This window comes from Scyliorhinus torazame, chromosome 13 (genome assembly GCF_047496885.1).
Source record: "Scyliorhinus torazame isolate Kashiwa2021f chromosome 13, sScyTor2.1, whole genome shotgun sequence".
In the NCBI taxonomy this organism is placed as follows: Eukaryota; Metazoa; Chordata; class Chondrichthyes; order Carcharhiniformes; family Scyliorhinidae; genus Scyliorhinus; species Scyliorhinus torazame.
In genome coordinates this window covers 40,949,980-40,975,034 of record NC_092719.1, presented here as the reverse complement: position 1 = coordinate 40,975,034, position 25,055 = coordinate 40,949,980, and the positions used below count along the sequence as shown (strand labels likewise).

At 43.1% G+C, this 25,055-nt stretch overlaps 2 protein-coding genes across 11 annotated transcripts in view; one reads left to right on the top strand and one right to left on the bottom strand.

Moving 5' to 3' along the window:
- The first annotated feature begins 14 nt into the window (after positions 1–14).
- LOC140387989 (angiopoietin-related protein 5-like) lies at positions 15–23,618 on the top strand. Of its 2 annotated transcripts, none has more exons than XM_072471435.1 (7): positions 15–293; positions 3,042–3,129; positions 4,962–5,028; positions 9,133–9,272; positions 13,679–13,799; positions 17,779–17,964; positions 20,412–23,618. In XM_072471435.1, exons 2-7 carry the CDS (start codon positions 3,046–3,048, stop codon positions 20,708–20,710), a joined length of 897 nt encoding a protein of 298 aa, XP_072327536.1. In that variant the 5' UTR covers positions 15–293; positions 3,042–3,045; the 3' UTR covers positions 20,711–23,618. The 2 variants fall into 2 exon arrangements, with proteins under 2 accessions (XP_072327536.1, XP_072327537.1); XM_072471436.1 differs by having other exon boundaries at positions 16–293; positions 9,181–9,272.
- tubgcp6 (tubulin gamma complex component 6) overlaps positions 20,866–25,055 on the bottom strand; it is a 70,289-nt gene continuing 66,099 nt past the window's right edge. For 7 of the 9 annotated variants that reach the window (XM_072471425.1, XM_072471431.1, XM_072471432.1 and 4 more), the window contains 3 exons: positions 24,813–25,026; positions 24,042–24,241; positions 22,498–22,930 (listed from right to left, as the gene is read on the bottom strand). In XM_072471425.1, the coding sequence (XP_072327526.1) occupies positions 22,839–22,930; positions 24,042–24,241; positions 24,813–25,026 (506 nt within the window). In that variant the 3' untranslated portion in view covers positions 22,498–22,838. Of the gene's footprint in view, positions 22,389–22,497; positions 22,931–24,041; positions 24,242–24,812; positions 25,027–25,055 lie in introns of those variants that run through there. The other 2 variants (XM_072471427.1, XR_011934047.1) reach the window with 2 other exon arrangements.

Here is a 25,055-nt window from a genome sequence, read left to right as displayed (position 1 = left end):
TTGATGTCCCAGTGCTGCACTCAGTTGTTTGAAATCACAATGCTCCTTTCACTGCAACCAAGCCTTTGAAGCCCAGCCATAGATGTACCAGGAGACGACTGCATCAGCTTCGGGCTTGACTCTGAACAGAGATTTGTTTGTATTTTCCTGAAGGCCTCAGTATTCTTCCTGGGAGCACTAACACCTTCTATTGACTGGAGTCTCCCAACCCTTTTTGCTGGAGTGAAGGCAATGAAGATTGGAGACAATAAACAAACTTGTCTTCTGGTTTAAGCTTTCTGTTCAAGACAAGGGTGAGTGTGAAATTTATCCTTGAGAGCCTGAGACAGAACATCAAGTGCAGGAAACACCTTGCGAACTGAACTATCAGGGCTGGTGATCGTCAGTGAGTTGAACCTACTTTCTCTGCTCAGCTCATATTTTCAGTCCATCTTTCACTCCAATTTAATTGTAAGGATTTAAATGGGTGTCAAGTTAACATCACCAGTCAAGTTAGTAAAATGTTCATCAAAATTTTCAATGCAGAAAATTGAAACCTTTTTTATTCCTTATAGCTATGGTAAGGACCTTTATTTTTTAAAAAATAAAGTTTGATTCTCTTCCCTTTTGCATGGAGCAAGGGTGAAATACGCCACTTAATTGTGTTGTTGGAAATGGAGTTTTTGTAATATTATAGGCAGAGATTCTATCCTTCCCCAAGAATGAGTTTTAAACATGGAGTCAAATGCTTGCAGGTTTATTTAGGATCAAACCAACACCAAGATCACATAAGATGCTGCTGCGCAAGAACGGACCTAACAGCAAGTTTAACTTGGTCCCTTTCTCTCTCTTTTTGTCTCGCTTCCTCCATCTAATTTCATTAAATTTATGGTTACAATCTCATCCCACTAGCTGTACTCATCCTGCATTCCATAACCTTTCAACACATATTCTGGGTACAAAAATTGTACCAGAATCTCTCAAGGTGTTCAAGATCACAAGGCTTTGTTTCTGATATCCATGGTCCCAAGACTAACAGGCTGGTGTTTAGGGTTTGCAAGGCGTTGAATGTTTTATGACTGATTACGGATAAATCAATGTCTACATTTTTTTAAATGTGTAACCCAGCCTGGAAAGCAAGCTGCTCTGATCATGCTACAGATCCTGTAACCTTTTGATTCTAAGCGTTTAACTACAGAGCTGATATAAAATAGAACCTAATACAACAATGGACACAGGTTAAATCCCAGGATATTTCTCGATCTCTAAAGCTGTATAGTTTCCAACTTGCTGGATTATATTTTTGACTGATGCATAATCACATTTCATTTTCTTGAATTATGCAAGCACATTAAATAGCAGCAATTCTGTATTAGTATAGATTTCAAAAGTTCTATGTATGGGTGAAAGGGTGAAGTTCCTGAAAAATATTAGCACACTGTCTGTTACTTCAATCACGCTCCCAAGGAGGAACTTGGTCTGCTGGTGTAGGCTCCTTCATTATTTAGATAGCGGCCAAAGAAAATTCAGAAATATGGGTGAAGCTTCCTGAATCCCAGATCCATGAGGCAGCGCTGAAACAATTGGACAGATATTTTTATATAGCTAAAGAAACTTTACTTTACGGTCAAAAGTTTTCTCTGGGCCCAGCATTTGTTAAACTTCTCTGGCAGTTCCTTTGAGTCTGGCCCGAGAGGTTTGGATGGAAACCCAATGAACCTCCTAGATCCATAAGTCTAAGTTCAAAAATGTATGTTCTAGATTAATCACAAGTTGGCTATGGCTAAGGTTTTATGTGAGGAGAAGAAAAGTAATTTTTAAAAAATTATGGGTACATGCATGATTAGAAATAGTCAACATGGTGGTAGATCTTGCTTCACAAATCTACTACAGTTTTCCAAGGATATAATTTAGTTTGTTACCGAGCAGATAGCAGTCTTTAACAATGGAAATTACAAAACAGAACAGTTTTTGCAATAGTTAATTAACTTGTTGAATCTGCAAATGGTAGTTATTAAAAGAGTGACATGCACATGGAAAGATTCAGTACCGCAGAATCGCAGTCTCTTTACAGTGCAGAAGGAGGCCATTTGGTCCATCAAGTCTGCACCAGCTCACTGAAAGAGTTCTCCAACTAATCCCACTCCCCTGTCTTCGCCCCGTAACCTTGCATATTCTTTCTTTTCAGATAGCAACCCTGCTCTCAGGACTCGGGGGTCACGGAGAAATTGGTTTCAGTGAAATTGTGGGTACAAAAAAACCAAACGTTTGGCCTGGCTCAGTTCCGTCTGTTTTCAACAGCAATGCAACTGACAACTCTGTTTCCTTTTTATTGAAAAGTTCTTCCTTCCCCTTCTATATGTTACCCTGTTCTACTCTGCCCCACTACCAGGACATGTGTAAAGCTGATCCAGTCAGAAGACAGCTTTAGATTTTTATGGCCACCTGAGAGAACATAAAAAGGCCATGCTTTAACAACCCACTCAAATTACAGGACCTCTGACAGTGCAACATTCTTTCAGTACCGCTTGCGCTAAAAAGGGCCAGCTCAGATTATGTGCTTCTTTCTGTGAAATAGAGCTTAAATTCTTCTGACTCAGAGGATATTGTGCTACCACTGAGTTAAGGCTCTTAACTTGGAAAGAATCTAATGTTCTCTGAATAGCATGCAACCAAGTTGCTTTTCAAGGGCGAGTTTCCATATCATCAACTTTTTGAGATAGCAATGTAGAAGTTACATTTTAAGCTCCTCGAGACAGACTCTCATTATTCTATGGAAAGTGATGGAAGGTCGAGAAAGGAAATTAATCCTTAAATTGCGAAGCTCCATTGTGTTCTGTAACAAAAAAAGCACCAGGAGTTCTCATTATTCTCTGCTGCTGAAGATTATATGCTCCTATCACTGACTGTGATTCAATAATATAATTGCTGAGACCTTTCCTACCCTATTCAGAAATTGTGTCCTTATTTTTGAACTAACACAAACTTTTTTTCTAAATGGTACTTGAATACCTGTAGCTGTGATACAACTAATTGACTTTTCTTTTTGTGCACCAACAAAGAGTAATGCCGCCAATGATGCAGCCAGGAGCCATCTTGTTAAACATTGCATTATTCCTGACTCTTTGCTTTCCATCAGTTTCCTTCACGGTAAGGATCCCAAGGTTTCTGTCACTTCATTGCATTCTTTAATGTGAAAATGTGTTGTGATTTTTTTCTTTAACGTAAGTGAATATTGTTCCATGATAAATAATATCAAACTGATCAAAGTTACAGTCAAAGTTAGTTTGTAGGCAGCTAGTTCAATTTTTTAAAAACCCACATCAAATAACCTCCATAAATCCTTAAGGAAAATTGGAAGTGAAATTATTGATCAGAATTACCAAAGTTTGCAGTCAGTACATAGGTTTGGGACTAATTCTCCAGTCCCAGCAAAATAGCAATAAGATTGCACCTTTCCTTTGCACTAATAATAATCTTAATAATAATCTTTATTGGGCAGCACGGTGGAGCAGTGGTTAGCACTGCAGCCTCACGGCGCCGAGGTCCCAGGTTTGATCCCGGCTCTGGGTGGAGTTTACACATTCTCCCCGTGTTTTGCGTGGGTTTCGCCCCCACAACCCAAAGATGTGCAAGATAGGTGGATTGAACACGCTAAATTGCCCCTTAATTGGAAAAAATTAATTGGGTACTCTAAATTTAAAAAAAAAAAATAATCTTTATTGTCACAAGTACGCTTACATTTACACTGCAATGAAGTTACTGTGAAAAGCCCTTAGTCACCACATTCCGGTGCCTGTTCGGGTACACTGAGGGAGAATTCAGAATGTCCAAATTAGTGTCTGCGTGGGTTTCCTCCGGGTGCTCCGGTTTCTTCCCACAAATCCCGAAAGATGTGCTGTTAGGATCCCATTGTTCCAAACTATATCTACGATCCCCGAACTCCTTAAGACTTCCCCATTTCCCCAAGCAACATCCTAATTAAATAAACCTATAAGTTAAAACCAGCTTATAGTTACCACACAATACAAGGATGAGAATCAAGTCTGGCAAACATCTTATCCTAGCCCAGCAAAAATATTTGAACTCCCTTTATGAAGGTTTTCTGTACTGCCTTGGCTCTAAGAGGCTGTTAAATGTAAAACTTGGCCTACAGGCTGCTAGTTGGAAATTGGCTTGTCTGCTTCTGAGGCTGTTAGGTGTCAACTGGCCTCCCTTGCTTCTGAGGGGTCGGGGCAATTGTATCTTATTCTACTTTGATTTTGCCTTCTGTATGTTTGGCTGTCTTCCCCCCTCAATTTCCTTGACTCTAGAAATTAGTATGTATATGTCTCACTGATCTCCCAATCATCTAGATAATCTGTTTTTACTAATAGGGCATTCACACCTGATCCTATCTGCTAATCTCAAAACTTGGAGAGGCACATCTCATCCAGCCTTTTGAATATTGACTACTGCTGTCACTCCGCAAATTTATACATATTCCTGGGCATATCGCATCTGAATATGTCTTGTTAAATTTGTGTGCCCACTGTTACTCGGCAAATTCATGACAATAGAGGCTTGTAGCTTGCGTGGTGTCACTCCACATCAAGTGTGGCTGGCCTGGAATCTCTCTCGCTCTTATCGCCAGCCATTGGAGTATTAGGAAGGTTTTCCATGTTGACCCATTCACCCTGTTTTGGCCGTTATGAACACACCTTCCTTGGCCATCAGGTCCAGGGGTGGGACTGAAACCTGGAGGTTCTGGCTCAGGCAGGAATGCTACCCATTGGACCACAAGTTGGGCCACATTGTATCCAAAAAAGACTGGTTACATTTTTTATGTCTGAATTCTTCTTCTGAACACTTGCACTGATAATGAAAGGCCTAATTAGTATTTCTATCATCTTCTGTTTTATTACAGCCAATCTGAAAAGCATGCTGTCTAACCACTACAATATTTAAGTTTAAATTTTTGTAACCATTTCATTTTTCTTTAGGATAAATTGCTGGGGGATGCAAATCTATCTCCTAAAACTTGTGACAGTGATGAATGCAAAGTGAAAGGTATTTAAGCAAAACTTCTTTACACTGCTAATTAATTTGCTTTAGAGACAATTTTAAAAAATATATATTTTTTATTCTCCTCCTTTTTCACATTTTCTCCCAAATTTACACCCAGCAATAAACAATAATCAGTAACGAATGTCATGTCAATCCCCATATCAATAACAAAGATCCCATCCTCCCACCAAACCCTCAAACATTAGCCCGCATGTTGATGCGACCATCAATTCACTCAAGGGCTCGTGTAGGAGTAAAACAGTGGTTTTAATTAACTATCAACTTTGCCTGCCTGCGATTGGTACATACTGAGGACAGTCCCACAGGCCAGCTACTCTTATACTCCTTCAAAGGGGCGGAGCCATGGGCTGAGCCCGTACATGCTCCAACACCTTCCAACATCTCCCCCTGTGGGTGAAGCCATACAATGGCCCACAGATAAAACCCACAGGGTTAATAACATAGAACATAACTGGTGAATTAACTGTATTTACATTCACCACACATGTTAACATAAACAAATAACAAAAAGGAATCAGGAATCACCCATAGTCACCATTAACACATACAGTCCCCCTCCCCCCCCAACCCTCCCGGCTGCGCCCCCCCTAATGTTCGATGTGATCCAATTCTCGAAAGTGCATAATGAATAACGTCCATGAATTGTAGAACCCCTCTATCCATCCCCTCAGTTCAAATTTGACCTTTTCAAGTGTCAAGAATTCCAACAGGTACCCCCGTCACGCCAGGGCACAGGGTGGAGAGGTTGCTCTCCAACCTATCAGGATTCGCCTTCGGGCGATCAACGAGGTGAAGGCTACAATATCTGCCTCCGCACCCGTTTCCAACCCTGGCTGGTCCGACACCCCGAATATGGCCTCCCGGGAGCCCGGGTCCAGTTTCACGTGCACCACTTTAGAGATTACCCTAAAAACCTCCTTCCAGTAATCCTCTAGCTTTGTTGGACAGGACCAAAACATATGAACGTGGTTTGCGGGCCCCCCCCCCCCCCCCCCGCAACGTTTACACACATCTTCTACCCCTTCAAAGAGCCGGCTCACCCTTGCCCTTGTAAGTTGCGCCCTATACACCACCTTCAGCTGTATCAGCCCCAACCTCGCATCATCCGTAGGTGTTCACCATCCGGAGCACCTCACACCAGAATCCCTCCTCCATACCCTCTCCCAACTCTTCCTCCCACTTTGCCTTGATCCCTTCTAGCGGTGCCTTCTCCTCCTCCAAAATAGCCGGGGGCGGGGGGATCCGGCCCTGAGGGGGCCCCCACGGTGGCCTGGCCCCGCGATAGGGGCCGACCAATCTGCGGGCGGGCTGTTTCTGTGGAGGCCTTCTTTCCTCCGGGCCCCTGCAGGGCTCCGCCATATTGCCCGGGGGTTGGCGTGGAGAAGAAAATCCTTGCGCATGCGCGGAAATACGCCAGCCAGTCTGCGCATGTGTGGAGGTACGCCGGCCGATCCGCACATGCACGAGATCACGCCGGCCATTCCGCGCATGCGTGAACTTGCGCTGCCCCATCAGCGCCAACCACTCTGGCGTCAAACTAGCCCCCGAAAACTTGGAGAATTCCTCACTTTCGGGGGCTGTTGACGCCGGAGTGGTTGCCGCCGGTCTTCCTGCTGGCGTAGGGACTCAGTACCCAGAAGGGAGAATCTGTGCAGGGCATCTGAGAAAATGCATCTGGAGTACTGTTTACAGTTTTGGTCCCCTTACTTCAGGAAGGCATATTGGCATTGGAAGTAGTTCCGAGAAGGTTCACTAGGTTGATTCCTGGGATGAGGGGCTTACCTTGTGAGGAAAGGTTGAACAAGTTGGGTCTATAGAGTTTAGAAGAAGGAGAAGTGATCTTTTTGAAACATATAAGATTCTGAGGGGGCCAGACAGGATAGGTGTTGGGAGAGTGCTTCCTCTTGTGGGGAATCTAGAACTAGGGGCCAGTTTCAAAATAAGGGATCGCCCATTTAAGATGGAGATGAGGAGGAATGTCTTCTCTCAGAGAGTCGTAAGCCTTTAGAATTATCTTCCCCAGAGAACAGTGGAGGCTGGGTCGTTGCATATACTCAAGGCTGAGTAGACAGACAGATTTTTTACCTACAAGAGAGTTAAGGTTTATCAGGGACTGGTAGGGAAGTGGAGTTAAGGTAGCATTCCTTAATTAATTGCAGAACAGACTTGATGGGCCAAATGGTTCACTGCTCCATGATCTCACGATCACAATTGCTTGTACGACTTGATTAAGATTTCAGTAGATGCGTGCAACATTCATAGATTAATCTTTCCTATTTTTGTATCAAATTATATTTTGTAACAGCTGAATACAGATGAGATGAGTCTCCATTGATACAATATATTTATAATCTTTTTCCAAACTATTGACAGCCTTTTTATACATGTGGTTGTATCTGAGGTCAGTACTGAGTATGGTAGCTGGGCACCCTGAAAAACGTGGCTATTGAATGCAGGCAGAATTAACAGCAATTGACTCCATGGAAAATTGATTTGTGTAGCCTTACATGGGAAGAATAGCACTTTGGCAATAGCCTGGAGAGATGCTAGTGTCTGTGGAATGATATCTCTGCACAAGGCACCACTTTTGGGGGAGGGGGAGATAAATGTAGAAAACTGAACTTTTTATGCCTCTCTTTAGTTCTTTTGTAAAGCCAGCTTTCCCGCTGTTGTGGAGGGATTCTGTGATCCCACGACAGGAGACTCAGGTACAGGTTACGATAGTTTATTCATGATTCAAGCATGGAGACCATTGTCTTAGAAACCCCTAATACAGCACTCTCCTCTAATACAGTACACTCCTAGTCACTGATTTCCTCTATATTTATAACTTCATCAGTATTGTTACAACACTCTGGGCTAGTGAACGGACAATTCCAGCCCCAATTGACCCGGAGTTGCAACTTTTAATTTTAAAAATGCCCAAAGTCTTTGGTCACCAGGTTTGTAAATGTAAACACAATTAACTTTCATTAATAGCAATAACTGTAATGAAATAGGCAACAAATACAACTGGTTAACTATTATCTAATTTCTAACCCTCCCCTTTAACTCACCCCACCCTCGACACACACAAAACAGACAAACACAGAGGGGAAAAAGAGGTGTAAAATTAATACTAAAAGTAAAAGGATAAAAGTCTCTGTTTCAGATGGACGTCTTCCAATTAGTCAGTCTACGCCTCCAGTTGGATGTCTTTGCTTTCATTCTGCAATGGTTTTCACTGCAGACTCATCAGGGTCTCAAGACCTCTCAGCAGACTCAGAAACAACAGGCAGGAAACATTTGGGAGAAAGTGAGAGAGAGCAACACACAGCTTCCCCTCTCAATGCCCAGGAACTTTCTGCTGGGTCCTCTGAAAACCCCGCCCTGCAGGACCCATGCACTGTTTCTTGCCAGGCAAGATCCTGTCTTTAGCCAATCCATTGGCTGCCAGCCAACCAATCAAACCCAATCCCTCCAATTTCACGGGTGCCATAAAGTCTGAGATGTTCTGTTCAAAATCTAAATCTTCATAGCACAGTGTACTATTTTGCAACTTTTGAGATCCTCATTTCTCCTGCCTGACTTAAAGATCCATGGACCAAAAATGATAATGACAAAGGGAAATAAATAGGAAATAAAGGAATCACCAGGAAAGGCTCTGACAGTACACAGAACGTTGCTTGATTTCCAATCTTGTCTACAACATGATTTATTCTAACCTTCTGCCAGCAGCAGGACCCCCTATCTGCTTTGACTCAATTCCTGTCCTTCTAACAGTAAACATCTCAGATTCTTAGTATGTAAAGTTCACTAGAGTATAAGCATTTGACTAGGTCCAGCATGTGATTTTACTCTAAGTCTGGTTTTACAACATTGATTCATTTCCCCTAACACCAGACTGTTATAAGTATGAAAGTGCCTGAAGATACTGATTTATCAACGCATCTTAATAACATGTTTTTTGTTTTTAGAAACTGAAGACTGATCTTGCAGTTTACATATATTGTGCTATGACATTTTTAACCGTGACTTGTATGCAATCCAATTATAACCTGTATCATATTTAGTAAGGTTCACTTATTTCTGATATATTCTTCACAGACCTAATTATGGTGGTTGAACTTTCAAAATCTCAATCTTATTTTGAAGGAAATGATTGTACACACATCAAGAAATTATTTACCAATGCTTCAAGTGGTGTCTATGTGGTTCAGCCAATAGGAAAATCCAAATCATTTAAGGTATTTAATTATCGTTATCTACTCGATTGAATGTGTCTGTCTGTGTTCAAAATCTCATGACTTAGAAATATAGAAATGCATTTTATTGTTTGGAGGTGTATTTGAAAACACACCAGGCTAATGATTTTAAAAAATTTAAATCAGGCTATCTGACATTAGAACAAAATGAAGAATGTTTTAATGAATTACTAACCAGAAAATGAAGCCTCATTTCACCCCAGATTAGCTAGAGTAATGAATATGATAATGAGTTTATTGTTTCCTGCCATGAATGCTCGGCAGCAGCAGAATTCAGCGCACCAAGTTTGTGCACCTGACTGTTACTTAAAATGCTAGGTTTAGGTTCCGGTGACGGCGGGCGGGAGGCGGCCGCACAATGGAGAGCCCCCGCTCGGGAACGGCAATTTCGGGGCTTTAAGCCCGGTCCCAGGGTCCGCGGAGGCGGTAGAAGAAGGGAGAAGGCACGGAGGAGGCACTGAGAAGACACAGGACGAAAAAAAGAACAAAGAAAAATGTCGAGGGTGGGCAGAAAAACGGCCGAAAAAAACCCAGCTCGAGGTCCGTCGGGGAGTGGAAAGGTCACCGCGGGGTCACCAGGGAAAATGGAGGCTGGAGCACCAGGGAAGGCCGCACTGCTTACGGTTGAAGAAATAACCAAGGTGATGGCTGCGGAATTTGAAAAGCAGTTGGCGCAGATTGCGAAATGCATGGAGACGGTGAGGAAGGAGATGAGGGAGGCTTTGAGTGTGCTGGTGGAGGAGGCGGTTTCCCCGCAAGGGGAGGCGCTGAAGGAAGTGGAGGAGACGGTACTGCAGCACGGTTATCAACTTACCTTGATGGGGAAAGAGATGCGGAAGGTGATGGACACGAACAAGAATCTGCGAGGAAAAATGGAAGACCTGGAAAACAGATCCAGGCGACAGAATTTGAGGATTGTGGGGCTGCCCGAAGGAGTTGAAGGACCAAAGCCGACTGAGTATTTTGCGGCGATGCTGGCAAAACTACTGGGGGAGGGGGAGGACCCCTCCCGATATGAACTGGATCGGGCTCATCGGTCGTGGAGGCCTGTACCAAAGGCGAGTGAGCCGCCAAGGGCAGTGACTCTGTGCTTCCGTAAATACAGGGTGAAGGAGAAGGTCCTGAGCTGGGCCAAGCAGAAGCGGGTGGTGCAGTGGGCTGGAGCTGGTATACGTGTATACCAGGACTTTACGGTGGAGCTGGCAAGGAGGCGGGCTGCCTTCAACCGGGTGAAGAGGGCACTGTACATTAGCAAGGTGCGGTGCGGCATTGTATATCCAGCGAAGCTGAGGGTGACTTACAAGGTCAGGGACTTTTATTTTGGAACGGCGGAAGCAGCGGAGGAGTTTGCGAAAGCAGAAGGACTGTGGCAGAACTGACAAATTGAGGAATGGCCATGTGCCGATGTAACCTCATGACTGTATTTTCTTCTTTTTTGTATCACTGCGCGCGGGTGTAGAGACTAAAGGAGCCAATGTGGTATATATTTGGACGAGGGAAGGGACGGGACTTTCACTCGAAATGAGAGTTCTTTGGGGTGTAGGTGGATAGGCGGGGTTTGTGTGCTAAAAGGGGATCTTTGGGCTTTCCTGGGGCCAGGCAAGTGGGAAAGGGAACTGGGCGGGGGCCTCCACGCTGGCCGGTGTGTGCCGGCCAGTGAATGGGAGTGAGGTGGGGGGAGGGGCTGCGGCCATCGGAGCTTGGCAGAACAGGGTCCGAGTGGTCTAGCCGGGGTGGAAAGCTGGGGGAGGAGTTTTACAGGGGGGGGGGGGAGCTGTGTAAGATTAAGGGTGACTACGGGTAATCCCTGATTTATTTTTGTCATTTGTTTATGTAAACATGCGGGTTGAGGTTTGGGGGTTGGTGGGTAGATGGGATCGATGTTGTTATTATGGGGACTGACATATCTTGCTGATTATTGTTTATTATTGATGGATGTAAATGTGGGAGAAAATGTGAAAATGGAGGAGAATAAAAAAAAAAGAAAAAAATAAATTAAAAAATGCTAGGTTTAAAAGGGAACCAATTTTAATTGACAGACCTCATCATCATAGGCCCAACAATGTCAGACAGGAACAGGTACCCAAATCATATTCATATACGTTAGAGTGTTCTTTAACTGGAATACTAAATTATATATAATGTTGGACACTGATTTTTTCCAATTAGCATGATTTGTTTAAAATGGTGTTATAGTAATGAATGATCTGAAATAAACTGAAAACATTGTGGAGGTTCTGTTTATGCCCCTGCAGATTTGTTGAAAAATGTTTAGATGTCTAAGCTAATTACACCATGAAATTCTCTCTAAATTTTCTTCTGTGGCCATACATGTCATATAGGATTTAACATTCTCATTTTGCATTTGAAAACTGCAAATTTGAATCCCTATTGTGTGATTCATGTAGAAATTGCTATGTATTATCTGCTCTGTTGCAGTAATGTTATTAAAAACCCTGGTTTAAAATACAGTCAGGCAGTGTAGAATAGACTAGCATTTGGCCCACTGAGTCTGCATCAACTCTCCTAAAGAACACCCTACCTATGCTCACTCCCCCGCCCTATCCCCACAATCCTGTGATCCCACCTAATCCACACATCTTGGGAAACTAAGGGATGATCTAGCATGGCCTATCCACCTAACCTGAACATCTTTGGACTGTGGGAAACCGGAGCACCCAGAGGAAACCCAAACAAACACGGGAGAAAGTGCAAACTCCACACAGTCACCCAGGGCCGGAATTGAACCCAGGTCTCTTGTGCTGTGAAGCAGCAGTACTAATCACTGTGCCACCATGCCACCCCGTGTCTACTAAAGCTGTAATTAAAGAGTTGTAAAAAGTGAGGTAATCATTTATTCCAACCACTTACTTGGTTACAGATAAGGAGCTAATGGAATAGAGTTTGGATTTCTGGAGATTCCCTGGGGTTGTGGATAATTTATGAGGGGTGGTGTTTAGTCCTAGTTAAGCAGGCCATGGAACTTGGTGGGATGCAGATCATGTAATTAATGGGAGGAGCCACGTCTGTAGGTGTACAGTCTGTTATCGGATTTTAAATTGAACTATAGTTTTGCCAATTGCAGTTAGGTTGAGCAGAAGTGTACTGGATCTGTTCCTGAAAGGAACTCTTTCCAAAGGTCTGCACAGCTAAGCAAGTAACCTGTTTTGTTAACTTTATTTTTAAGCGGCATTTGAATTGCATTGGTTTGCTTAATTGGAATTAGTGGCAGGTGTAGATAGTAAGTTCACGTTTTTCCTTTTATTTACAAACTGTTTAATTGATCATGGTATAGCAGTTTCTTTAATGTTAATGTGGTTAATTGTTTTAACATAAAAGATTCAGAGTTATTAGCACTCCTGGGATAATTTTCTCTCAGTTTTACAAATTGAAAAATTGTTTGGGGTTCCTGTCCGGTATCTGAACACAAGTTGGAGTATGAATCGGTATCCTAATGTTATGTCATGGCTACTAATATTACAACAACTGAAATAAAGTAGCATTTGGATTTATTTTCATTAATTTCTGGGATGTGGGCATCGCTGGTTGGGCCAGCCCTTATTGCGCAGCCCTTGAATTAAGGGCATTGCTGTGGACCTGGAGTCACAGACCAGGTAAGGGCAGCAGGTTTCCTTCCCTAATAATAATAATAATCTTTATAATAATCTTTATTATCGCAACATTAACACTGCAATGAAGTTACTGTGAAAAGCCCCTAGCCGCTACATTCCGTCTCCTGTTCAGTTACACCGAGGGAGAATTCAGAATGTCCAAATTGCCTAACGGGACTTGTGGGAGGAAACCAGAGCACCCGGAGGAAACCCACCCAGACACGGGGAGAACAGGCAGACTCCTCACAGACAGTGACCCAAGCCGGGAATCGAACCTGGGACCCTTGGACTGTGAAGCAACAGTGTTAACCACCGTGCTACCGACAATTGACGATGGTTTCATGGTCACTGTTAGACTGTTCAATCCAGATTCTTATTTTATTGAATTCTAATTTCACCATCTTCCGTGGTGGGATTCTGGGTCCCCTGGTTACTAAACCATGATATTATAGAAAATATCCATTTAGTTAAAAGAGAAACCGTTCATTGGCGTTTGAAGTTAGTGATTGATCTAGATACAACTTACAGTAAACATTGTCAGGACACTGGGATTATAGCACTGTGACAAACAATATTCATCAAGGACATCAGACAAATCCTTAATCCTTCACTTTATCTGTTCATCAGGAAACCACTTAGTTTGTGTCTAGGAGTTAATGATGCCTAAAACATTTTTTTTATGCAATCTGACCACTGACTGAGGACACATTTAAGGAAATTCTTTGGGTATTTCTCCTACAACACACTATAGAATTTATGTTGCTCTATGTATTATAGGTATTCTGTGACATGGAGGATGATGGAGGCTGGACAGTATTCCAAATTAGAAATGGTTTAGATTCCCTGAATTTTCACAAAGGCTGGGCTGAGTACAAGGAAGGATTTGGACACGCTAGCCGTAAGTATTCTCTACTTCTGGAACTGTTAGTAGCTCCCAGATAAGTAAGACTCAAAGTTGACAATTTGATTAATAACAATTTTGTTTTGAAAAGAAACACTGAAAATGTTAGATCTAACTTTTTTTTCATTTCAGTTAAGATGATAGAAATAAATAATGTGTTTCCAGACCAATCAAGCCCTGTGCCTTGAACATTGCCAACAATCTAGGCCATTATTATCAGGTTTTAAAACAATTGGATTTATTTTCCAGTGCATTTTCAAGCTCCCTCGTGGTGTCATAAAGAGGGGCGGTGGAGCGGGGCAGGCTTCTGGTCAGAAAACCCGCTTTTTGGGTGTTACCAGATCTCTGATAGCTCCACTTTGCATTCTTTCACCCTCACACAAAGGAACACAATGTTAAACAGCGAGAAGGGTGTAGTGATCTCTGAATGTGCATGTACATAAGGGGTTAATGTGTAATCAGTAGAATCAGATGATCACTAGAGGGCAGTACTAACAGGGGTGTAAAAGCAAGCTCATTCTGCTCCTCTCTCTCTCTTTTGGGTGTATTGTGACCAGGATGGGAGTGTAGATGAGCTCAGAGTGTTAGTGTAGTTAAACATAGTCACACATCAGTGTTATTTAAAGGATGCTTAACTACTTCGAGGTTGGTTATTGGATTAATTCTTCTGACTGCCATTTCAATTCTACTTAGTCAACAGCTTTTCCATACTTATGTGAAGTTTTAAAAGTCTGTTGGGATGGCCTGGATTGTTTTGGAAGTAATTTATTTTTATTTTTCTAAATTTAGAGTACCCAATTCATTTTTGCAATTAAGAGGCAATTTAGCTTGGCCAATCCACCTAACCTGCACATCTTTTGGGTTGTGGGGGTGAAACCCACGCAAACACGGGGAGAATGTGCAAACTCCACACGGACAGTGACCCAGAGCCGGGATCGAACCTGGGACCTCGGTGGCGTGAGGCTGCAGTACTATCCACTGCACCACCGTGCTGCCTGTGTTGGAAATCATTTCTAATAGTTTAAAGAAGTGGTGGGCAATCTGCATGCCATATCTGGCCCATTTCGGTTCCGAGTGTGGCCCATGAGACATTTTGCTAACCGCTGCTCACGCTCAGGGTTGCTGCAATCTGCTGTAATTACCTCCTAAGAGCAAGCAGCTGAACAGGAGCAAACAATTCTTTGTTGAGAATTTCAAATACCGCTTAAAGACAGGTGGAGCTTTCACTGTTCACTTGCTGATTAAAATCAACTGACTGTACTAAGTGTGAAGAGGGCTTTTGAGACACATCAGGAGACCTTCTGTGACACTACGTCAAGAATTCATCAATACTCATGTCAATATTTTCCCAGATATCTTCTCAGGACTTCACCTAAAAAGAGTGGGAAGTCTGCTCCTCTATTTAATAGGATCCCCTATTGATGATCTATGATCACGTCTGGAAGCTAGTGATGGGCAACCTAGGCTAGTGTGTCGGCCACTTTCTCCATCTCAGTGGGCTACAAGATTGAGATTGGGCTTGTTCACCAACCATGGAACATAGAACATTTCAGCGCAGTACAGGCTCTTCGGCCCTCGATGTTGCGCCGACCTGTGAAACCCCTCTAAAGCCCATCTACACTATTCCCTTATCGTCCATATGTCTATCCAATGACCATTTGAATGCCCTTAGTGTTGGCGAGTCCGCTACTGTTGCAGGCAGGGCATTCCACGCCCTTACTACTCTCTGAGTACCTCTGACATCTGTCTTATATCTATCTCCCCTCAATTTAAAGCTATGTCCCCTCGTGCTAGACATCACCATCCGAGGAAAAAGGCTCTCACTGTCCACTCTATCCAATCCTCTGATCATCTTGTATGCCTCAATTAAGTCACCTCTTAACCTTCTTCTAACGAAAACAGCCTCAAGTCCCTCAGCCTTTCCTCATAAGATTTTCCCTCCATACCAGGCAACATCCTGGTAAATCTCCTCTGCACCCGACCACTGCCCTGAAATGTGGTGGGGTCTGTAGGGTTGATATAGGTTATGGAGCTTGGGAGAAGTGCTCAAAATAGAAGGATGACCGAGATATCAGAGGATAGGTAGCTAATGCAGGTCAGTAAGGACATGGGGTGATCAGTGAGCATTTAGTGTGGGATAAGATATTAGTAGCAAAATCTGGATGAGCTGGAGTTTCTGGTAGAGGTCGGGAAGACAGCAGGTGACCATTAGAATTGCAAAGTCTGGAGCAATTTCATCAGCGCTTGTGAAGGATATGGGATCAGGAGCTCAGCTCATAGTCTAATAGGAAACACAAATTATGGAGAACGTGCAGACTCCACACAGACAGTGACCTAAGTCGGGAATCGAACCTGGGAACAGGAGCTGTGAAGCAACTGTGCTAACCACTGTGCTACCCTACCGGCTCAGCATGGGACATTGTCTTGAAAAAAGGATGAGCTTGTGACAAGAGTACTGAGTTCTAGCTGAGGTTGAAGAGGATATTTCAGTTTTTTGAACACTTGCCTTAAGGAAGTTGCAGATTATTCAAGACTGTATGCCAGTCATGGCTCAGTGGGTAACACTCTTAACTCCAAGAGTTGTGGGTTCAACTTCAGGACTTGAGCAGAAAGGTCATGGTTGACACTCCAGTGCAGTATTGCGAGGGAATGTGGCACTGAGAGAACTGCTGTCTTTCCAATACTCCAGTGCAGTATTGAGAGGGAATGTGGCACTGGTAGAACTACTATTGTCTTTCCAATGAGATGTTAAATCAAGGACGTGTTGCTATTGCAGGTGAATGTAAAGGATCCCATGGCATTATTCCAAAGAAGAACTGGAGAGCTCTCCCATTTACCCCCCAGTCAAAATCACAAAACAAAAACAGATTATTCAATCTCGATTAAATTACCATTTGTAGCAGGGGTTTTCTGCAAGCAAATTGACTGCTGTGGTGCCTACTCTTCAGAATCACAGAATTGTTACTGTGCAGATGGCCATTTGGCCCATCGTGTCTGCACCAGCTCTCCGTATGAGCAATGCACCTTGTATCATACTCTTCTTCTACCCGTAACCTTGAACGTTCTTCCTTTTCCAATAAGTCTAGTCCCTTTTTGAGTGCTTCAATTGAAACTGCCTCCACCGCATTTTCAGGCAGTGCATTCCGAACCCTAACCACTCGCTGCGTAAACGTTTCCCCTCGTATCACTTTTGCTTCTTTTACTAATTACTTTAAATCTGTGCCCTCTTATTCTTGAACTGTTCGCTATGCACTCTCTCAAGAGCCCTCATGATTTTGAATACACCTATCAAACCTCCAATGGCTACAAAATATTTAATTGGTTGTAAATTGCTTTTGAGACGTTGAGTGATCGTGGAAGGCACTTTATAAATCAGAGTCTTTCTTTTAAAATCAGCAGCCTGTCAGTACAAGTCACAAAATTGTAGAGGGGTCGATAAAGGTGATGCGCTTGTCTCTTCTCTGCAGTTGTATCCTGATGCGAGAGGTTTCAGCATTTTCAGGTTATTAAAGATCTCCAGTGGCACACTTGTGTGTTTCTGCCTTGCAGGCAACTTATTCCTGCTGGTGTTGACAGGTAGGGATTGTGAACAAGAGGTAATTACCAACAGGCTGTCAGCAGTCTCTGCTCAGACTATAAGCAGGATCACGTTTTACAAGTGGTGCCAAATATATTTCAGGTTTAAAGATTTCTGTTGCCCTTGTATTGCTGGCATCATAACCACAGAGGGAAGATTTAATGATTTTGCAGACTTCAACAAAAAAAAATAATCTTAAATAGGTTGTAAAATAGTTTCACAAGAAATAGTTATAAGAGAAAACTCCACTCCCTCCCCACTTTCATTGTAGATCATTTAACTGGAGAACTCCACCACGATATCGATGAAATGTATGTCAAAAAGTGTACTAACCTATTACAAAAGCTTCCTGAAATGATCTTTTCTCAGTAACTCTTGCAAATTCATTCATTTTTAAAGGTGAACATTGGCTGGGACTGGAGAAAATTCACTCACTGACTAACCAGGCAAACAAGAGATTTAAACTCCGGGTAGACTTAAAGGATTTTGAAGATGGCAGCGCGCATGCAGAATATTCGGAATTCTGGATTGACAGTGAAACAGAATTTTACAGACTTCACCTGGGAAATTACTCAGGAAATGCAGGTAGAGATGTTTGTCATGACATCAGGGGCACGATTCTCCGAAACAGCGGCTAAGTGTTGACGCCGGCGTAAACACCGGAGCGTTTCACACTGGCGTCAACGGGCCCCTGACCCAGCAATTCACTTACCAGGGGAGAGATTCTCCGACCCCCCGCCGGGTCGGAGAATCGCCTTGGGCTGGCGTGAATCCCGCCCCCGCCGGTTGCCGAAGTCTCCGGCACCGGATATTCGGCGGGGGTGGGAATTGCGCCGCGCCGGTTGGCGGGCCCCCCCGTTCGATTCTCCGGCCCGGATGGGCCGAAGTCCCGCCGCTAAAATGCCTGTCCCGCCGGCGTAAATTAAACCACCTACCTTACTGGCGGGACAAGGCGGCGCGGGCGTGCTCCTGGGGGGGGCGCGGGGCGATCTGGCCCCAGGGGGTGCCCCCACGGTGGCCTGGCCCGCGATCGGGGCCCACCGATCCGTGGGCGGGCCTGTGCCTTGGGGGCACTCTTTCCCTTCCGCCTCCGCCACGGTCTCCACCATGGCGGAGACAGAAGAGACTCTCTCCACTGCGCATGCGCGGGAATGCTGTCAGCGGCCGCTGACGCTCCCGCGCATGCGCCGCCTGGAGATGTCATTTCCGCGCCAGCTGGCGGGGCACCAAAGGCCTTTTCCGCCAGCTGGCGTGGCGGAAATTCGTCCGGCGCCGACCTAGCCCCTCAAAGTTGGGGCTCGGCCCCCAAAGATGCAGAACATTCCGCACCTTTGGGGCGGCGCGATGCCAGTCTGATTTGCGCCGTTTTGGGCGCCAGTCGGCGGACATTGCGCCGTTTCCGGAGAATGTCGCCCCTGAAGCGGGCCAGCAGGGCGCCAGGGTGCTCCGCGCAGCTCTGGCTGCCGATATGGGGCCCTGCACTTCCAGCCACGGGTCCGCGCATGCGCGCAGCAGCCCCCGCGCAACATGGCGGACCGACACAGCAAGCCGCCCTCAACACGCGCCCGCCGATCAGTGGTTCCGATCGGAACACTGGCTGTTCTGGAGGACCCCCCTGCCCCCCCAGAAGGGCGACCACGGCAGCTGCCACTCCGAGTTCCCGCCGGGTGGAATCATGTTAGAACCACGCCGGCAGGAACTCGGCCAGCGGCCGGTTGAGAAGCGCCGCGTTGGCCGCGCACGCGTGACTGCCGCCAATTCTCCGGTTCGCGGAAAAGCGATGGACCCGATCGCGGGTCTGACGCCTCATTCTCCGTCCCCACGCCGAGCGCAATTTCGGCGGTGGCTCGGAGAATCCCGGCCTATGTCCTTGAGCACACGATCTAGGCTGAGAGTCTATTGAAGTACTGAGGGGTCATTGCATGACATTAGACTGAGGTTTGATTTCCCATTGAGTTCAAAAAAATTTTTTATTGGGTTTTTGTTTTATACACTGTATAATAAACAAGGGAATATGAAGTATCAGCGGCATGGTAGCACTGTTGCTACACAGCACCAGGGACCTGGGTTTGATTCCCGGCTTGGGTCGCTGTATGTGAGGAGTCTGCACGTGCTCCCCGTATCTGCGTGGGTTTCCTCTGGGCTTGTTAGGCGAATTGGACATTCTGAATTCTCCTTCAGTGTACCTGACCAGGAACTAGGATTTTCACAGTAACTTCATTGCAGTGTTCATACTTGTGACACTAATAAAGATTATTATATACATGAGCTTTCCATTGACATCAACCCCCAACACCAGGTTCAGTGTGGCTACCACCACTGGGCTTGTTGAATGTTTGGCTGGTAGGAATGGGAGCGCTGTTGTGGCTAGGTCCAGAGTTCATTGGCCATTAATGTGGATATAGAAAATCTCAAGGCGCTATTCAGAGCTCTTGTCCTAGGCAACATTTTCCCCTCAGCAAACATCAAAATCTTTCATTACTGTAACACATTGTGTCTTTGGGAAAACATGCAGGTCAATTTGCCGAGTGACAAGTGACATTTCAAATATACTACATCAGTTTTGAAGTGCTTTGGGATAGCGTGAAGTGCTTTGGGATATCGTGAGGAAGTGATGAGATGTTATACAAATTGTATTTCTAGTCTTCTTTATGCCACATTTCTAATGCTTTGGCACAATTGTCATCATATTTGTAAAATATTTCAGATTCATCACAAATTATTAAGAACAAACAATCCACATTAACACCAAAGAAAAAAATCTTGCAAATGTTTTATAAAAGGACACTGTTTTTTGAGGACCATTGTGCCTAAACATTGACCTCTGTTGGGGCCAGGGAGGCATTTTAGACTAGCTTCCACAAGTTCCTGGTGGTTATGCTTCATTTTTGCTTAGAAACAATATTAGGGGTCCAATAATATGATTTGTATTTAAGTGTAACCCTCATGATAGACACCCCCACTCATCTCATCCAATATTGACTATGACTGCATAAAGGCTGACAGCAATATTCACTTATTTTTGTGCTCAGGTGATGCATTCAGAGGACCAGGAACCCCTGAAGAGGACCAAAACGGTCATATGTTTAGTACTTATGACCGGGACAATGATGACTGCAAACCTTGTATATTTGGTGACATTGTAATTGAAAGTTGCAGCATTATGCATGGTAGTGGATGGTGGTTTAGTCAATGTGGAATGGCACATTTGAATGGGGACTGGCATCCAAAAAATAATAACATAGGCTGGATGTCTGGAGTGCACTGGAAAACCTGGAAAGAGGTACCATATTCAATGCGAGTCAGTCAGTTGAAAGTTGTATCGGTGTAAATTCCTTACATTAGTCTCCCTATAGTTGCATTAAACAAACAGTAAAAAAAAATACATGTTTCAAATACAATAATACCTAATTCTTATTATCTAAAGTTTTGAAAAGCTGTTAGAAATAAATATTTTGTAGTTTTACTGCTGATAATTAAAACGAGTGAATTAAAGCTTGTTTAATAAAACATAAAAAGACTTAATATAAAATACAAAACACCAAATACCAAACAGATCCAGCTGTATCTAAGGAGAAAGAAACAGCATTCATTTTTCAGGTTGATGACCTCTCTTCAGAGATTCTGAAGATGATCATCAACCTGAAGCGTTAACACTATTTCTCTATTCACAAATTTTGCTTGACCTGCTGAACATTTCCAGCATTTTCTGTTTTTATTTAAGATTGGTATTTTGCTTAAATATTTTTACTTTGTTGCATGGACTCTCAAGACACAACTTGTTTGGTCAAGAAAGAATGGTCAAACCTTGGTGACTAGCAGTAGTTAACATCAGTAGTTTTTTCAAAAATTGAATGGTTAAGTAGGCGTAATGTGCCTCCTGGTTTAAACGCAAATGATTCTCAACTCTCTTCCACCCGATTTTGATTTGTTAAAATGGAGATTGATAGTCCCAAGGCTGGTATTGGTTTAGCCTGATTTGCTAACATTACACCACGGATTAGAAGTAAATTTCAAAGTAATTGTATGCTGTTTTTCTTGAGCTATTGCAGGCACATCCAGCAATCTCATAAAAATGTCACTCATTAAAATGAAGCAAAGGCAAACTGGGTGCAGGTTTTGTTCTGTGCATACAATGATAATAAGTGATGCTCATCAACCTTATTTGGCAGTCAACCTAGAAGGTGACTGATTTCAAAGGCACACTGGGTTAATGAGCAAGGTACACATAATTACATAATGACAGTTCAGGTCACAAATGGAGCCAATGGACTCGACATCAGTGTCAAGGGTAGATGAGGCTCTTCAACCTGTCCAGCAGCTCATCTAGAAGAACAAACCCAAAATCAAACCTGCACCCTTTCAGCTGCTACGCCGCTGGTACACATTGCACCAATGTAGTATTGGCTGCCTTGAATGAAGGAGCGGGAGATGCTCTGTATAAATCCCACCCACTTAAATGTAGTCAACATGCAGGTTGTTCAGCAAGTTCCCAACTAAGACCTCAGACATACCAATCCCTGTGCTGATGGGGAAATGATGACAGGGGTCAGGCAGAGGGTGCTACTGGCAGTCTTCTGTCATAATCAGGTAGGTATATAGGCAGCCTCAGGGTGATGGTCACCCTCCATAGGTTGAAGCTCGTATCCTCCCGAGGTGACAGAGCCAATTGTTTCAGGTACATCACTACTTCCCCAAATCTGGGGAAGAAAAGGAACGCTAAACACTGCCATGCTCTTGTTGCATCTGCCAGGTTACTGCTCCTGGCTGGTCATTCTTCCACCGCAGTCAGAATGTAAAGACCAAGAGAATTTGCAATCCGTTCTGCAAATGGAGACTTGGCCTACGTCACACATGAAATGACATCAACCTAGACTGGAAAGTGGTCTTTTGTTTTGCTCAACACTCGTGTCAAAGAATCCATCATCAAGCCACATTTTGCAGTGAAGCCCGGCACCTAGTTCTGCTTCCAGAAGCATGAGGTTATCTTGACCCTGGTAAATTCAAAACTGAATGGGAAGTGAAGCCATTACTGTTCAGGTTGTGATACACTTTTTTTTACTTAAAACATATCCAATAAGACAAGGAGTTAAAAACTTAAACTCACATCAAGAGAAGCAGCTTCAAACAGTTTTAATTGTAAATATGGCAAATTATTAAATGAGAGCGTAGTGCTAATTGACCCTGCAGAATATACTAAAAATGCTACACTGTGCATTACTAAGCCTCCTTGTATTTGCATAACTAGCATAAAGTTGTCCTGTAACACTGATTTTCTATGGTACAGATATACAAATATTTATACACAAAATACAAATGCTCAGATGCATAGTTTGTTTATAAATGACTAAACGTTAAAATTGACCAATTACTAATAATTTACTTCAAATTAGATTGATTTAATTTAAATTTGATTTTCATTAACATACCAGATGCAATTCTTACAACGTATGCAACAGTTAAGCGTCCAGATAATAATTATTGAAGTTAATTCTCAACAGGAAGTCCTCAAGATGTGGCTGATATCCCCGATTGACAAGTTTAGTCACCACTGGGAAGGGAGGGGAGGGGAGAGAAAAAAAAGATTTTTTCAATTTTTTAAACTCAAGGAAGAAAATTCTTCAGCAGATTAGTTGCGAAATTGTACTTTCTAAAGTAGAGCAGATCTAACCAATAAATAAAAGCACTTTACATTTAAAAACAACAATGAAATAAATGTGTGTGTGTGTGTGTGTGTGGGGGGTAAGAGTTTAGTGGAGATGTGCGGGAAAAGTTTTTCACGCAAAGGGTGGTGGGTGCCTGGATTGCGTTGCCAGCGGAGGTGGTGGAGGCAGGCACGATAGCAACGTTTAAGATGTATCTTGATCGATACATGAACGGGTGGGGAATGGAGGGATACAGATCATTTGGGCAATAAGTCGTAGGTCTAAATAAGGAATCTGGATAGGCGCAGGCTTGGTGGGCTGAAGAGCCTGTTCCTGTGCTGCAATGTTCTTTGTATTCCAAAAACAATACATCAGACTAACACTAGATCTTCCAGCACATCACATGCAGTAACGGACTTCAGATAGTACGCTAAAATTAGTTTATAGGAAGCAAATCATTTATTGTACTATTATTTTATGCAAAATAGTCAAGGAATAGCTTTGAAAATATTTCAACTCTTGTGTATTATCACAAAATGGTTATTTACCGTGTATGGAAGATTAGAATAAAAACTATGTTCTTGCATCTTCCAATTTGTACGTTTCATAATGTAGAATTTTCTCTACACAGGTATAAGTTTGACATTTGCATGTCACTGCTTTATTATAGACTATAAGGAACCGCTAATTGTCATGACAATGGTTCTTGCTCTAAAAATCTTGACACAATGTTGATCTTTTTTATTTTTTAATTTCTTGCTTTATGGTTATGTATCTATACCTACAAGAGAAAGACACAACGTTGGAGGTAACATTACTGGTATTGGGTTTAACTTGCGATTTTATCTACCTTTGAACACTGATGCAAAACATAGAATTGTGTATATTTAATTTACCTGTGATTATCAATTATTTTGACAGGCATAGTTTCAGTTAAGGTTTAGTTAAAATATTTTTCATCATTAATATACCTTGCTTCTGACTGAAATTGGCAATTGTTGAACATACATACTCTACCTTTGAAAAGGAAGTGTGAATAATGTTTAAAAGTCTTGTAGGATTGCTGCATCGCGGCAAAGCTGGGATGTATCGTCACTTGTTTGTTGGCATCGTACTGCCAGGCCTGTGAGATCAGCTGAGTGCGGAATTTCAGAATCAGACTGAAAATATTGTGTATGATATTCATCACTGGAGCAGCTTTCTCAGTCAATAATCCCCTGTAACATAAAAAGAAAAAAGATGTTGCTTTATAAAGAAGATCCTGAAGATACAACATTATCTTCGTTGTTGACCTTTCACACACATGGCTTCCTATTCAGATATGAAGATAACAACGTATGTAAAAAGCCACTGGGCGCAGTTTAAAATCCCAAATTACAAGAATTTGCTTGAAATATGCTTTGTGATGGAATAATGTAAGAATTGGAAAAAGCAACTTTTAGCCCTTTTCCTTTTCAATACTAACTACAGGTACTCATTACACGAACATTTCACATTTTCCATTTCTACTCGATCTTTAAATCAGAAGTGTTCTTTCTGTTCCCCTCTGCCCGAAGAAAGCGAAAATATAACCAAGCATTTCAAGGTGTATTGGATTTCTTTTCTGCTTATTATATGAATTTTAGACACGTCACAATCCCATCAGTTCAGCAACCCCCCCCCCCCCCCCCCCCCCCGACCTTTCTTACAGTTTATCAATGCAACCTGCAGCCAAATAATTACCATTACACCGGACATGCTATGGAATTATTTAGAAATGCTGCAGACAAAAGAATGAGCAACTCTTGCCTGAAAATGCCTTTGTTGAGATACTCTGCGTGTGTTCGATGGAGTTCATCCAGGTTTCCAACTGATGACAACTTGTGCCCAAATTCACACCAGGTCACATGCAAGATCTGATTAGCAATATAACCTTGGATGACTTTGACAAAATGCTGCATTTCATGCCGGTAGAGCTGAAGCTGATGAAACTGAACTGAATTTGAAGAGCGGTTAACTAAAGCTAAAATAAAAAACAAAAAGGTAAAAGAG

Excerpts from the sequence above, each read along its gene's own strand:
- LOC140387989 (XM_072471435.1), top strand. The coding sequence starts at position 3,046 with ATGCCGCCAATGATGCAGCCAGGAGCCATCTTGTTAAACATTGCATTA. Across the intron at positions 3,130-4,961 it reads TTCCATCAGTTTCCTTCACG|GATAAATTGCTGGGGGATGC; the intron begins GTAAGGATCCCA and ends ATTTTTCTTTAG. Across the intron at positions 13,800-17,778 it reads AGGATTTGGACACGCTAGCC|GTGAACATTGGCTGGGACTG; the intron begins GTAAGTATTCTC and ends TCATTTTTAAAG.